General features: G+C 32.5%; 1 protein-coding gene across 1 annotated transcript; it reads left to right on the top strand.

The window, feature by feature from the left end:
• Positions 1–1,039: 1,039 nt before the first annotated feature.
• On the top strand, positions 1,040–9,341 carry LOC145562724 (ABC transporter C family member 10-like). The gene is made up of 13 exons (XM_081623098.1): positions 1,040–1,327; positions 1,462–1,521; positions 2,134–4,236; positions 4,466–4,786; positions 4,868–4,954; positions 5,791–6,378; positions 6,475–6,639; positions 7,189–7,483; positions 7,600–7,814; positions 7,894–8,199; positions 8,317–8,380; positions 8,514–8,753; positions 8,929–9,341. Exons 3-13 carry the CDS (start codon positions 2,173–2,175, stop codon positions 9,042–9,044), a joined length of 4,461 nt encoding a protein of 1,486 aa, XP_081479224.1. The 5' UTR covers positions 1,040–1,327; positions 1,462–1,521; positions 2,134–2,172; the 3' UTR covers positions 9,045–9,341.
• Positions 9,342–16,364: the final 7,023 nt, after the last annotated feature.

Raw genomic sequence — 16,364 nt, forward strand, 5'->3', positions numbered from 1 at the left:
ATTATTACTATTATTATTATTATTATTTTTACTATTATTATTATTATTATTATTACTATATTATTATTATTATTATTATTATTATTATTATTATTATTACTACAATTATTATTATTACTACTGCTGCTGCTACTACTACTACTATTATAATCATTAAATTTTATTATTAAATATTAATTATAATTAATAATATTTATATTATTAAATATTAATTATATTATTATTAATATTATTATTATTAAATATTAATTATTATTATTATTAAATATTAATATTTAATAATATTATTATTATTAAATTTATATATTATTATTATTAAATATTAATTATATATTATTATTATTAAATATTAATTATATATTATTATTATTATTAAATATTAATTATATATTATTATTATTAAATATTTATTATTATTATTAAATATTATTTATATATTATTATTATTAAATATTAATTATATATTATTATTATTAAATATTATTTATATATTATTATTAAATATTAATTATATATTATTATTATTAAATATTTATTATTATTATTATTAAATATTATTTATTTATTTATTATTATTATTAAATATTAATTATTATTATCATTAAGTATTAATTATTTATTATTATTATTATTATTAAATATACATTATTATTATAATAATTCAATATTAAGTATTAATTTTAAGCAAAGCAGAGCAGAGCAGAGCAGATTGAAGCAGAGCAGAGCAGATTTCAGCAGAGCAGAGCAAAGCAGAGCAGATTTCAGCAGAGCAAAGCAGAGCAGAGCAGCTCTAAAGAACGGGGCCTTATTTAATCAAGTGATTCAAGTCGATGAATGTTGACATGCTGTTTTCAAAAAAAAAAAAAAATGAATGTTGACATGCTTGATGATTTTTTCATTGAATACATCCAAATAAAGAGGCAACAAACTTCCAAAACCTTAGAAAAATGTTCCGAAAAGGTACGTGAGCCATGACGCTATATGTATTTGTCATACTTGTATTACACCGCAATACGCCCACAAACTATTCGTCCCAAAATTCAATTGGATCACGCTTCTCCCACCTAGGCATTTCATCAAACAGTTTGTGTGCAACAACAGTCACTGAAGTAGTGCTATATATAGTATTAATACCAAATCATGTTGACTCTATACTCCCATTATTTTCTCGCTATTATTGCAGCAATCATTTACTTAATTGTAATTTGTTGCAATAAAATTCTTGTTTCTGTAAAAATTCATCAAAATCTGGGTTTTTGGTTTTTTTTTTTTTTTAACACTTTCATGTCATAAAGATGCCATCTTTCACATGGGTTTCCTTCTTAATGTAAGTTTGTCTAATTTGGATTCAGGGTTTCTGGGTTTTTCTCTGTTTTTTCATTGGAATTATTTTCATAGATACCCAATTGTTTTATTTTAAAACCTATAAGTAGTGCTGACAGGGCTGAATTTTTCTTGCAGGAGATAAGACAACTTTTGGTGCCAACAGAAATAAGATAATTTGGCCTTCATTGACTTGCTGTTAGTACTATTACTTTCTTACCCTTTTAACCTGTTTTTTCAATTGTGAGATAATGCACCCGGGAACACAATGTGCATAACGTGCCTAGTTAAATGTTCTTTTCATTGTACATACATGTTCTTTCATTAGCTTTGTTATTACGATATGTTCTTTTGTTTTGAACTATATACGAGATATTCATTTATGGATGAAGATCAAACATGGTCTTGTATTTTGACCTATATATTCTTTTAATTTGAAATATTACTTTCTTCTCATCAATTGTTATGTAGTATATTGGACCAAAGAGCACAATGTGCACCGGGTAATGTCATTTTCATTATACGTGCATGTTATTTCATCGTACTTTAGCTTTATTGTTACGAAATGTTTGTACGAGGTATTCATATATTAATGAAGACAACCATGCTCTCTTATTCTGAACTATGTGTTGTTTTATTTGAGATGTACTTGATTTAAGGGGGAATGATGCACATCTAAATTTGGTATTTTGTTTGTATGTCGTACCAGAAAATAGTTTTTTGGTTTGAGTTTTAAGTTTTTCTTTGTACTATTGAACAATTCTAGGCTGGTTAGATAATGAGTTTTAATTGATGATTTTATATCTGTAGGTTAATTCAGAGACTCTATAGAGGAAGAAAGGCTACATAATGTTGATGGAGGGTCTGTGGAATTCATATTGTGGGCAATCTAATTGTTCAATTATCGATATAGAGCCTTGCACTCGAGTGCCATTTGTGTTTGTGACCCATCCTTCCTCATGTGTCAATCATGCTTTAATCATTTGCCTTGACATACTGCTACTGGCAGTGCTCTTAGTTAGCGTGATTTGTAAAATTTCCTCCAAGAGAATCGAGCTATCAGCTCGTTATAAACGCTTCTCAAACTTGCAGATAGCATCAGCTGTTTTTAATGGCTGTTTGGGACTACTTTACATAAGTTTAGGAACTTGGATTCTGGTGGAGAAGTTGGGAAATGGTCATTCTACTTTACCGATTCATTGGTGGGCCTTGTATTTTTTCCAAGGGTTTACGTGGGTGTTGGTGGGATTAACAGCAAGTCTTAGAGGAGAATACTTCCCAAGAGCCCCATTGCGAATCTTGTCCATTTTTGCATTTCTCTCTGCTGGGATTATTTGCTTCTTAGCTCTATTTGCTGCCATAGTTAACAATGAAACAACAGTCAAAGTAGCCTTGGATATACTGTCTTTCCTAGGAGCAACTTTACTGTTATTATGTACTTACAAGGGGTACATAAATGAAGAAGATGGAGAGAGTAATGGAGGTACCCTTTACACTCCTCTTAATGGTGAGGCTAATGGCAGCTGTAAATTTGATTCAGCAGTCCAAGTCTCTCCATTTTCTGAAGCTGGGTTGTTTGGTAGATTAACATTCTGGTGGTTGAATCCTTTGATGAAATTGGGTAAGTTGAAGACTCTTCAAGACGAGGATATCCCCAAATTACGGGATGCAGATAGAGCTGAATTTTGTTACTTGCAGTACATAAACCAGTTGAGTAAACAGAAACAGGATAAACCCTCTTCACATTCCTCAATTTTGTGGACTATTGTAGCATGCCATTGGAATGATATACTTCTTTCTGGATTCTTTGCTGTTTTGAAGATACTTACCCTGTCAGCTGGACCTCTTCTGCTGAATGCTTTCATTGAGGTTGCAGAGGGAAAAGAGGCTTTCAAACATGAAGGCTATCTTTTGGCCCTTGCACTCTTCTTTTCAAAGACCTTGGAATCTCTGTCACAGAGACAATGGTACTTCAAAAGCAGATTAATTGGCCTGAAAGTGAGGTCTTTGCTTACTGCTGCAATTTACAAGAAGCAGCTACGATTATCAAATGCTGCCAGGATGAGACACTCTGCTGGTGAGATAATGAATTATGTCACTGTTGATGCCTATAGGATTGGCGAGTTTCCGTTCTGGGCTCACCAGACTTGGACTACAAGCCTTCAGCTTTGCATTGCATTATTTATTCTGGTTCATTCGGTGGGACTTGCAACACTTGCAGCACTTGCCGTGATAATTTTAACTGTTCTTTGCAACACCCCCCTTGCAAAATTACAACATAAATTCCAAAGTAAGCTTATGGTTGCACAGGATGCTAGGCTGAAGGCTTATTCTGAAGCTCTTGTGAATATGAAGGTGCTTAAACTGTATGCATGGGAGACGCACTTCAAGAATGTAATTGAGGGCTTGAGGAAAGTGGAAGTTAAATGGTTATCAGCAGTACAATTGCGTAGGTCATACAATGGTTTTTTATTTTGGTCATCTCCCGTTTTGGTCTCTGCTGCTACATTTGGGGCTTGTTATGTTCTCAAAATTCCTTTGCATGCTAGCAATGTTTTCACTTTTGTTGCAACACTGCGTCTAGTGCAAGAACCTATCAGATCTATCCCTGATGTCATAAGTGTGGTGATTCAAGCAAGGGTTGCATTGACACGTATCGTGGAGTTTCTTCTGGAACCAGAGCTTCTGACTCAGAATGTCAAAAAGAAGAGCAACATGGGAAACTTAGATCATGCTATCAAGTTGAGGTCTGCAAATCTTTCCTGGGAAAAAAATTCATCAAAACCAACACTAAGGAACATAAATTTAGCTGTTCGGCCTGGTGAAAAGGTTGCAATATGTGGAGAAGTTGGCTCAGGAAAATCAACATTACTGGCAGCAATTCTTGGAGAAGTACCGTATATAGAGGGAACTGTAAGCCTCCTCAAACATTTCTCATCTCTTATATTGTTGTGCATTGTTAAAGCTTGCATATTTAAAAGGTCCTATATGTAGGCATTTGCGAATTCTTAACTTATCAGTGGCAGTTATTTATCTAGAAGGCTGCAGTAATGTTACATAATAAAATTGTTGATGTCTCTCATGATAGTTGTTTGGGGTTATCTAAATTCAGAGGCTGTTAATAATATAGTTTTTCACACAGGTTGCAGTTTATGGTAAGATTGCTTATGTTTCCCAGACAGCTTGGATTCAAACAGGGACAATACGTGAAAATATTCTTTTTGGGTCTTCTATGGATGAGCTAAGGTACCAAGAAACACTTCGCAGGTGTTCATTGATGAAGGATCTTGACCTTCTTCCTTACGGTGATCTGACAGAAATAGGGGAAAGAGGAGTTAATCTAAGTGGTGGTCAGAAGCAACGAATACAACTTGCCCGTGCATTATACCAAGATGCTGACATATATCTTTTAGACGATCCGTTCAGTGCTGTTGATGCACATACTGCAACTAGCCTCTTCAGTGTAACTCTTTGATCCTATCTATGCATTTCTATATTTTTTCATTCACAATTTAGTAACATTTGATATTTGAAATTGTCGCAGGAATATATTATGGAAGCTCTTTCTGCAAAGACTGTCTTACTAGTGACACATCAAGTTGATTTTCTACCTGCATTTCATTGTTGTTTGGTGAGTTAGCCATCACTTTTCCTAGTGTTCTTGCAGCCTTCATCTTTCACAATCGACATAGATTTTGTTAAAAAGGTTTAAGTAGTTTTATCATTCTTCTTGATATGCCTATGCATATTGTTATTGTTGATTCAAACACTGCTATCTTAATTACAGAGCTCAAGGCTCAAGAAGACATTAGTCTCTGACCTACTCTCTGTTATATTTATGGAGTCAAAGAGTTAATGTCTTCAGAGAAGGCTACCCTGATATTTTGTCCACCTTTCCTACTTGAATAAGATGGAGTGAAAGAAACCTATCAATTATTGACCATACAAACTATATTCTAATCTTGCTAGACTATCTTTGCATCGTACATACTAGTAAGTAGCAGATGGTCGTGGGCTCGTGGCATTGCAGATCATTTATCAACTAGAAACTACTACTTTATTTTCACTTAGATATGAGTTTGTACGTTAGGTCCCCCTTACTCTGCTAAGGATAGTAACCTTGTCAGCTAGATAATGTTGATTGTTGAAGACATTATTCAAATGGTGCCAGTCATCTGTATGCATTGTACTTCGGAGCTATTAATTTTTTTGATGTTACATAGCTAACATTTTTTTTTTTTTTTTTTAAGACTATCATATAAATGAATGGTTTGACCCATACTTCAAAATGTCCAATTTTAGAGTTACTAATACTAGGCATAATAATTCTCCCTTGTATCATGAGTCCTTGTTTTACTTTGAGGACTTACAAAGGGTTATTGTGGTCTTTGGTCCTTAAAGTTTGTTTCACTATGTCATTCCATGAAAACTTAATTATTGCTTGGTAAATACTTTCCTTAATTGCAGCTGATGTCAGATGGGGAAATTCTTCAATCAGGCTCTTACCATGAGTTGTTAGCTTCAAGTCAAGAATTTTTGGACCTTGTAAATGCACATAAAGAGACCGCTGGAACTGAAAAACTACCTGAGGCTGGGTCATCTGGAGAACACAATAATCCAGCAAAGGAGATCAAGAGAACCATTGTTAAGAAGCAATATGAAGCATCAGAAGGGGATCAGTTAATTAAACGAGAAGAAAGAGAAGAGGGTGACACTGGTCTTAAGCCATACTTTACCTACCTAAATCAGAACAAAGGCTACATTTACCTTTCTATAGCTATTATTTGCCACCTCACCTTTATTACAGGCCAGATACTTCAAAACACTTGGATGGCCTCTAGTGTTGATAATCCTCATGTCAGCACATTTAAGTTGATTGTGGTTTACCTTATCATCGGAGCATCCTCGACATTGTTTTTACTCTTCAGATCTCTTGCTGTTGTTGCAATGGGCTTGACTGCATCTAAATCCTTATTTTCTCAGCTACTGAGTTCTCTCTTCCATGCTCCTATGTCTTTTTATGATTCAACACCTCTTGGAAGGATACTAAGTCGGGTGAGCATAGAGTTGTCATTAGCTTCATAACTCTTATTTATACAGGTGTGTGTACTAATGTTAATGGATATTTTTTCCTTTTTTACACCCCTGTAGGTCTCTTCTGATTTGGGCATAGTTGATCTTGATGTTCCTTTCAGCCTTCTCTTTTCGATAGGGGCTACTATAAATGCATATGCTAATCTAGGAGTGCTGGCAGTTATTACTTGGCAAGTTTTGTTTGTCTCCATACCAGTGATTTATTTGGCAATCCGGTTGCAGGTAAACAAATTAGTGTATAATACCTCAAATTAAATTTCACCTCAAAAAGCTTGTGTTGAGTCATCTAATGAACCAAGAAAGTCCATAGAACACATTATGAATTTCCATGAAGTAGTGAGTGTCAAAACACTAATTTTACGTTGTAATGAGACAGCTAGTGAATGTTAATATGCAGTCCATCATATAGCCAAAGTTTCTGCTTAAAATTTTGCAAGAACAATTCAGGATCAGATATTTGAATTATACGAAGTATTACAAAAGATTAGAATTTAGGTTTTGAACATTCAATAAACTTGATATGTTCTACAATTACATTGTTCTACCAATTACCAACTCCATAAATTTTAAAAGTATTTATAATTGTATTTGCTAACATGTTTGACATGGTTTGGACTCATATAGAACATGTTTGACATGGTTTGGACTCATATAGAGCTTTTCATCCACCTTCACCTCCGCTTAAACAAGATAATCATTGGCAAATTTACAAGTTGCCAGTTTTTAAAATTTTTTTTTTCCTTATACCTAATGAGCTATACATGTCAACAGAAATACTATTTTGCGACAGCGAAAGAGTTGATGAGAATGAATGGCACAACAAAGTCTTTGGTTGCCAACCATTTAGCTGAATCTATAGCTGGAGCCATAACTATTAGAGCTTTTGAGGAGGAAGACCGGTTCTTTGCCAAGAGTCTTGATATAATCGATATAAATGCAAGTCCATTCTTCCACAATTTTACAGCTAGTGAATGGCTGATTCAGAGGCTTGAGACCCTCAGTGCAACTGTTCTAGCAGCCGCAGCTTTGTCCATGGTTTTGCTTCCAACGGGAACTTTTAGCTCTGGTGGGTGGTATTATCTCTTACGAAGTACTTGTATATTGTTTTGAAGTAGATATAGGGGACGAAGATAGATTTTTCTTGCTGTAAAATATTCCATTCTAAAATTATAAATAATGCAGGGTTTATTGGAATGGCTCTATCATACGGTCTCTCGTTAAATATGTCTCTGGTTAATTCGATCCAAAATCAATGCACATTAGCCAACTATATCATTTGTGTGGAGAGGCTTGATCAATACATGCATATTCCCAGTGAAGCTCCAGAAGTCATTGAAGACAGCCGCCCTCCAGAAAACTGGCCATCAGCTGGTAAAGTGGAGATATGCAATCTACAGGTAAATTTTAGTGCACTGGGATGTACTTTAAACAGATACTAGATAGAATTTTTCACTAAGAGACATTGATATCTTGTAGATAAGATATAGACCAGATACACCACTGGTTCTTAAAGGTGTAAGTTGCACCTTTGAAGGGGGAGACAAAATTGGTATTGTGGGCAGGACTGGCAGTGGAAAGACTACTCTAATAGGGGCTTTGTTTCGGTTGGTGGAACCAGTGGCTGGGAAGATAATAGTGGATGGTATCGACATATGTTCAATAGGACTTCATGATCTACGGTCGCGTTTTGGGATTATTCCACAAGATCCTACACTCTTTAATGGAACTGTAAGATTCAATTTGGATCCCTTGTGTCAGCATAATGATGAAGAGCTCTGGGAGGTATACTTCACCTATCTTATGTAATCTAATTTATGTCGTGCAATATTTTTTGCAATGCATGACAACTTCTGATGCACTCCTTCTTTACTACTGTATTTTTTTTCCCTTCTTCTAAAGGTTCTAGGGAAATGTCAACTTAAAGAGGTCGTCCAAGATAAAGAACAGGGCCTAGATTCCGCAGGTATCACTTTTTCAGTACTATGAACTTGGTTATTGTCCTTTTTTTCTGGAGGATGGAGGGAATGATTCTATGATATATACCAAAATGAGCTAGTCAACTATTATGCATTTATACTAAAACATTTTGATGTCAGTTGTGGAGGATGGATCAAATTGGAGCATGGGTCAGCGACAACTATTTTGTCTAGGACGTGCTTTACTGAGAAGAAGCAGGGTATTGGTGCTTGATGAAGCAACTGCATCAATAGATAATGCAACCGACACGATTCTGCAAAGAACAATACGAACAGAATTTGCAGACTGTACTGTGATCACAGTAGCTCACAGGATACCAACCGTGATGGATTGCACAAAAGTCCTTGCCATTAGTGATGGTTATTTTCTTTTTAACATTTCCAATATTTTCGTGGTCATTTCTAATCAACAAGCTGCAAGAGTTGCATAACTCTGAATAATACACTGAGTGACATTCTAGATTAACACAATGAAGGCAAGTCCTAAGAAATTGAATGGATTCTAATTATTGAATGTGATGTTATGTTGTTGCAGGAAAATTGGTGGAATATGACGACCCTATAAAGTTAATGAAGAAGGAAGACTCACTATTTTCCCAGCTTGTGAAGGAATATTGGTCTCATTTTCAATCTGCAGAACAGGCACATTGAACAAAAGACAGCAGCCATTCCTTTCTAAATATATGTCACAATTTTTACAAACATCAGTTAAAATTTTGTTAATCTTGTACATATTGCAGCAATGTAGCTTAGTAAATCATAGTGCTGCTCAAGTTCAAAGTTGTCTCCTGTTTTAAGTGGCAATGACGAATATATCAAGCTTAACTAATGAAATTTTGATTCACCTGTATTCTTTTACCTTTCTCCAGCTTAGTTTTCGCTATATATTTCAGATATGCTGCTGTATGCCTGTATGTTGTGACTACTGTATTATACTATGTAATAAGTTACATTATTAATGCTCCATTGTTTTACAATTGTGCTTTACTTGGTTAGTAATACTTTTTAAACTTGGAAGTATTATACTATAGCTTGTTAAAATTAATTTTTAGACTTCTAAATAATTCTCTTCTGAACCCTGTTTTTCATAGTCAATAGTTCATTACTCCACGGTACAGGAGAAGGAAATCTGGAAAAAGACATGCACTTCCAGACGCTGACTCATCAAATGTACATTTGCCTTGCACTCGGGTTTCATCTGAGGAAAACAGTAAACCTCATGTTTTTGTGACTCAGGTCACACTATTTAGTATTTACAGGGACAACTCCCATTTGCCTTCATATTTGACTTAATACGGTCTTCGAGGCATGTTTTAATATGTACGAAGTAAAAAAATTTATTTTATAATCGTAAAAATTATGAAAATTAGATTTTAATATAATATACCATTAGGAGAATTGAACAAGATCTTAGACGAACCCAATAAGATCCCACATCTCGAATATTTGGTTAAAGTTGCCAATGGCCCAAAAAAAATAGGGACAAAAGTACTAACTATAACATTTCATTTATCTAGTCCATACCTTTTGTTTTCGTATTTCTTGAATACAAAAGAAGAGATAGATAAATAATGGAGTAATAAAAAAATTAAATATATTTTAAAAAGTTTTTTAAGGGATAGTAGATAAGAATATAAGATAGGTCATCGTGTAGACTCTCATATAATTGTGACAATAAAAACTCCGACATTCTTCCCTAAAACATTACTCCGTAAAATTAAATATACCTCTTTGAAACTCTAACATAAAAATTACTAAAATGACATCAAGTGATAATGAACCTTTTGTTAATTGTTTAAATTTTATATTCCTCTTGTTAGACATATATAATTCAAGAGCACAAATTAGATTTATACCTTCCTCTAAAAAAAAAAAATCAAGGCTCTGCCAACATTAATTGCTACTATAGTGTAAAAATTATAAAAAAGGGAAATGATATACATAGCCCTTAGGGATATAAAAAATTACGGAATACTCCTTTTGTCCTCAATTGATAGTCACTTTTGAAGAAAAATCACGGAATTAAGAAGAATTAAAGATAGCACATTGAAAAAGTAAATTTACATTGGGTATGCAAAAAAGTAGAGAGAGAAAGTAATTAAAATACATGGGAAAGTAAAATTTACATTGGAAAATTAAATTTGCACAAATATTTTTGCAAATGTTAGAGAATTTTGGTAAAAAAATAATATTAATGGTACTCCCTCCATCCTTTTTTTACATTCCTGTTTGTAAAATTACACGGGAATTAAAGAACTAAGAATAAAACAAATAACAATAAAACAAAACACAATGGGAAGTACAAAACATTAAATGATGTATTTGAGTAAAACAAAGATAGATTGATATTTAATGATGTCATGTCATCAATCCTTTGCGGAAAAAAAAAGGACCAATAACATGCTCCTATTGGAAAATTAAGAACCAATCATATTCATCTAATTTAGGCACAAGGATTCTAAATTTTTTTAGGGGGGAAATAAGAGTGAGAATAAGAAAGTAAGAGTGAGCATTAATTACAAAACAGAAAAAGAGGGATAATTTGGGATATTTGGAAAAAAAAATACTTACTTAAAAAGGAAAAGAGGAATGTAATTTTAGAATATCCAAAAAGGAAAGCAGGAATGTAAAAAAGGGACGGAGAGAGTACTTAAAAAAAGCAAATGTGACTAACATTTTGAATGCCCAAAAATGACATAAGTGACTATCAATCGGGGACGGAGGGAGTATTACTTTAAAACTACGAATTTAAGAATAACACTTAAACTAAAATACGGAGTATGTAAATATTGTCAAACGACAACATAATAAAGCTACTACATTTATAGTTAAACATTTAGCACTTAATATGTGTGGACATTCAAATTGCAGAAGTTTTTTCTTTCAAATTGTACTCCAGAATTTCATGTAACAATGCTTTGAATTTTGTGGAGAGATGAGCAGATAGCATAAACGTAAAGGTTTCTTATTTTCTTTATTAATATGCTTTCTCCTTAAATTATGGTTTATAATATATAAGACAGTTTGTGCACTGAAACATATGCAATTTATACTTTGAAAGAAAACGTGAGCAATGCTATATAGAGGCATATAGTTCGAACTTGAGTTTGGTCTAATGGAAAAAATTATATAGTAACCGTAATGATTAAAAACTTATTTTTACTAAATTAAAACTATTTTTATTGAATAATTAATTTCTTTTAAGACGTTGGCCTAAGGATAATCTAGGTATTAATCTGAATTTGACTTATGTAATAAAGATTGTGGTCTTTGAAATATTTAAAAGTTTAAATTCAATGCAAATGAAATTAAATATACAGAGTATTTTGTCTTACTTTAACAAATATGGATCTAGTAGTATCATAGAAACAAAAAACATTATCATGTGGTAATATATGTTGATAAATATGTTGTTATGTAATGTCACGATATCAACTATTTAAAATATAAACTTAAATATTATATGTTTAAATTTTTTTTTTTTTTTTTGACAGAAAATTATGTTTACAACTTTAATTTTGTACAATTGGAACTATGTATAAGTACTTGATAATGTTCCCTCAAAAAAAAAAAAAAAAAAAAAAATGTTGGCTGTCCCAAAAAAAAAAAAGAAAAAAGAAAAAAAAAACGAGGTAATAATCTTGATAATGAAGTCATTAATTATGTACAAACTGTACATGACACAGATTGTTTAACCAATCTCTGGTGCACAATTTATTAAAAATTAAAATTATAAAAAACTCCGTAAAACTCTTGTGCAGAATTCAATGACAAGAAATCCTGGAGTATTAAATTAGGTGATTCTACTTGGGCATTTAAGGAACAAAATTAAATTTGATTAACAATTATGGGAGATGATTTGTTCAGACTGATTACTTTGGTAATTATCATAATTATTTTTTCCTTTTATTTTTATTACCTTATTTGTTTGCCATTCTCATTTCTCCTTTGTGACACATGGTACACACTATACATAATTTATTTATTTATTGAATATTTAAATAATTTCATGAGTTATATAAGTAGAGAGAAACAGAGAATAGATAGTTAGAGACAAAGCTTAACACTAGCATTCGCCTCTCTCCCCAACAAAAATAAAAATATTTCATGTAAGTTTTACTTTGTGTATTTGGGTTTCAATTAATTTGCATGTCACATTTTGGGTAATTTCAAGTTTAAGTTGATTTTATTTCAAAAAAAAAAAAAAAAAAAAAAAGTTTAAGTTGATTTTTATAAAATACAAGTATGCTCCTAATGTGTTTGTGTCAAAAAAAAGAAAAAAAAAAAAAGGATGCTCCTAATGTGAAAGTTAAATTTGAGATTTGAAAATGGATGTGTATTGAAGTATTTCACTTGGCCTCTCCTCTTATTGTTGCACCTTTTAATTATTAATTTTTTTTTTTTTTAATTTTCCTGTCATAAGTGTTAAACTTAAAATTATAAATGTATTGGTGGATTGATGATTATACTAACAAAAATGGAAAAATTATTCTCTTGCAGTTGTTCTCCTTCAAAACTTTAGGTGCTTTGCATCGACAAATTCAAAAAAAAAAAAAAAAAAAAGGTAACGTTACTTTTATCATCTCTTAAGTTTTTAATATATATATATATACTTTCTCTGTTTTTTTTTTTTTTTTTCATTACTCTGTAGTTATTTTTATTTTAATCTTTATTATTTTATGAGCATAACATTTCTCAATTTCAAAAGTTCCGAAATAAGTGTAACATCACTACTTTTTGCCATTAATTCTAATTGAATTCACTACAAGAGTGGATAAGTAGAGAGGAAGATATAAAATGAGATTTGTGTTGCACAAAAGACTGCCATTATTAGACTTCAATTCTCATTATATTTTTTTGTGGGTGACGGTGACAAATGTTAAACATTGCAATCTTTAATTTTATTATTATTTTTTTTTCTGTGAGGCAATTGCAATCTTTAATTATTAGCCACTCTTTCCCTGTTTTTTTTTTTCTTCCTATTATTATATTTTGACTTTAGTGGTCAACGTATAAAAACTTTGACTATAATAAAAACTAGGGAAAACTATTACTCGTATATATAAAGATCAAAACTATATCACATAAAATGTTGTTGGATTTGTCTTGAAATGAATTTTACTGTATAATTTTTTAGATTGAATACGTAAGTAGTCAAAATGTGCATGTTGAAGACTGCAAAGGTCAAAGTATTACAATTAAAAAGAAAGAGAGAAAGTACTACATAATCATGTTTTTCAATAAATGTATTCCTTTGACCTTTTACATTATTATTTCATAAAACTATTGACCATGTTTACTTACTTTTTTTGTTAAGATAAAATGTAGGACGAAGTATAATAATACTCTGTATATCATTATATATACATATTAATGGTAAAAATTAGTATAAATTCATGCATGCCGTCTTAAATATTTTGAGGGCCTTATTCTAAATCTCCTAATTTTTGACATTAGGCCCTATCAAAACAAGAGCAATTTTATTATATAAATATTCCACATTACCATACTTAAATTACAAATTTACAATATACAAGGTCAAGAGAGTGAGGGATAGCTCAAGTGGTTAGAGCTTCCCTCCCAATTTCAGGAGATCATGGGATCGATTTTCACCCCCGCCCTTGTGGCTCTCTGAACACCAAAAAAAAAAGTCAACAAAAACTCAAACTAATCCAATTGACAATCGCTAAATTTCAAATAATTAAATGTCATTGCCATATTTCAATTCAACAACTCACAATTGCAATATATCGTAAATATAGTAATCTACCTTTGTAATTAAGCATACAAATACTAATTGTTGGGTTTGAGAAGTGTGGAGAACGGTTCAAGGAGGCTAAGGGGGTGCATAGCTTAGGAGTTTAAGCCATGGGCCATTGCTTGGTGTTAAGCAATGGTGGATGACAAAGGGCTGACTTCAAATGAGCATATCTCAAGATTTAGAAGTGATATTGAGATGATTCAAATTGGAGGTGATAGCTCGTCTCAAGAGCTTTCCAACGACTAGTTATAAGATAAATTTGGCCAAGAAACGAGGAAGATATGACTATTTTACGAGAAGCTGTCCAGCAGGGGAATACGGAGCGACCGCTCCTCTCTGGTGGAGCGGCCGATCCTCTTTGGTGGAGCGCCTGCTCCTTCGAGGCTCGTTTTGGCTATTTTCTTCCAGTCTGCTGGAGCGCCCGCTCCTGTCCTTTGGAGCGGCCGCTCCACTGGGTTTCTCGGGGCTCTGTTTTTCCGCGTTTGAGCCTCAATTTTACGGTCTTGATTTCTCCTTTGTCAATAACTTACATTCTTAGCCCTTGGATTATTTGCCTTGTATTTAGCACTATATATACTCATGATTTGTCATTGTAAGGGAGTAAAAAGATGAAGGGGGAAAGATGTAGAGAGAGAGAGCCTCATGTAAACCCAAACACTTAGGGTGTGAGTGTTTGAGAGGGTGAGTTTGGGGTGGGAGCTTTCATGGTGATTGAAAGCTTGTAAACTACATTGTTCTTGATCAAATTGTTACTCCATAGTGGATTGATGGGTTTTTCTCCCGGTTCTCGGGTTTCCCACGGTAAATTCATTCTTGTTCTTTGTTTTACTTGGTTTCGTTCTTTGATTATTGTTAATTGTCATTAATCATAAACTTGCTAGCACATACTTAATCCTTTCACTAATTTCATTGCTTGTGAAAAAATTGCACAAATTTGCAGATTGTAATTCGTAGCAAGAAAGATACTTTACGAATCTTATCTTTTTACTCTTCGACTTAAATTTGTCATTGGAGTATTGATTTCATTGTGTTTGAAAAAAATTGCATAATTGTTGTGATTTAGAGAGAGGAAGGTAAGAATCATTTCTGTTCTTCTCCTAGTTTTTTACTAGGGTTTTCCTCTAGGTTTCTCCTTGGGAGGGTGTTTTTCCTAGCTTTTTGCTAGGGTTTCTTCAGTTTTTTAGGGTTTTCCTTCGATCTTCTCCCTTCTCCCCTTTTCCTTCTTCATCCTTCTATCCTTGATCTCCATTGTGATTATTGGTAGGGGCTACCACTGGTTTCTTGATCAGTGGTAAGCCCCTAAATTCCTTTTTAATCACTTATAATAATAGATCCCATCCTTATGATGGTTTTGATTGGTGTAGATGACTTCCCTTTTGTCATCGGAAGTTCTAATTTTTTGGTGGTGGTTCGTGCGGCGTTGAATAAGTTGTCAAATCAACGACTATAATTAATTGAATCAGGTTTTGTTCAATTCAAAAACTATCAAAAATCGCAAGGCCCCTTTATAGAAGAAAGCTGCGGAGGACAGCGATTCAAGAGACGAGGGTATTCATCAATGTCAATTCTCACTCGCGATCGTAGTTCTACAGAATTAGAATTGCTATTTGATTCAATTTTCATTGTATTTATCGTTTCTGATTTCTTTTGTAGATGTCGTATGGCTTCGTATTAATGAATTGATCTTCCCTTCAAAAAAATAAAATAAAATAAAATAAAATAAAAAAGAGAGAGGAAGGTAAGAGTGATTTAATTGAAAACTTGAAAATTTTGGGTGAATCAAGAAAATAAATGATTGAGGAGGATGAATGGTTTTACCACTTTATAGGAAATGCAAAGACCATGAAGTAATTGCAGAGTACATTAATCTAGGAAGGCCCTGAATTCATGCATCCATTGAGAAACGAAATGAGTATTATAAAATGGGTAATGATATATGTAGCTCTTATGGTTATGTATAAGCATTAAATATATTTCCCAAAATGGAATTAATTTGAGAATTCATGACAAAATCACACACAGATTGGTAAAATTAATGTTAATTTTTCTTCAATTTTTCCTTTTTGAGCTTCTTATTTATCATTTTCCAATAAAAATCATAATAATGTGAAAAATGTAAATCCAACGTCATTGATTTTTCATACATCTTCCATTCTTTTTTTTTTTATTTTTTTTTTATTTTTTTTATTTTTTTATTTTAAAATTACTTT

The sequence above is a fragment of the Chenopodium album genome, chromosome 10 (genome assembly GCF_948465745.1).
Source record: "Chenopodium album chromosome 10, dcCheAlbu1.1, whole genome shotgun sequence".
NCBI lineage: Eukaryota > Viridiplantae > Streptophyta > Magnoliopsida > Caryophyllales > Amaranthaceae > Chenopodium > Chenopodium album.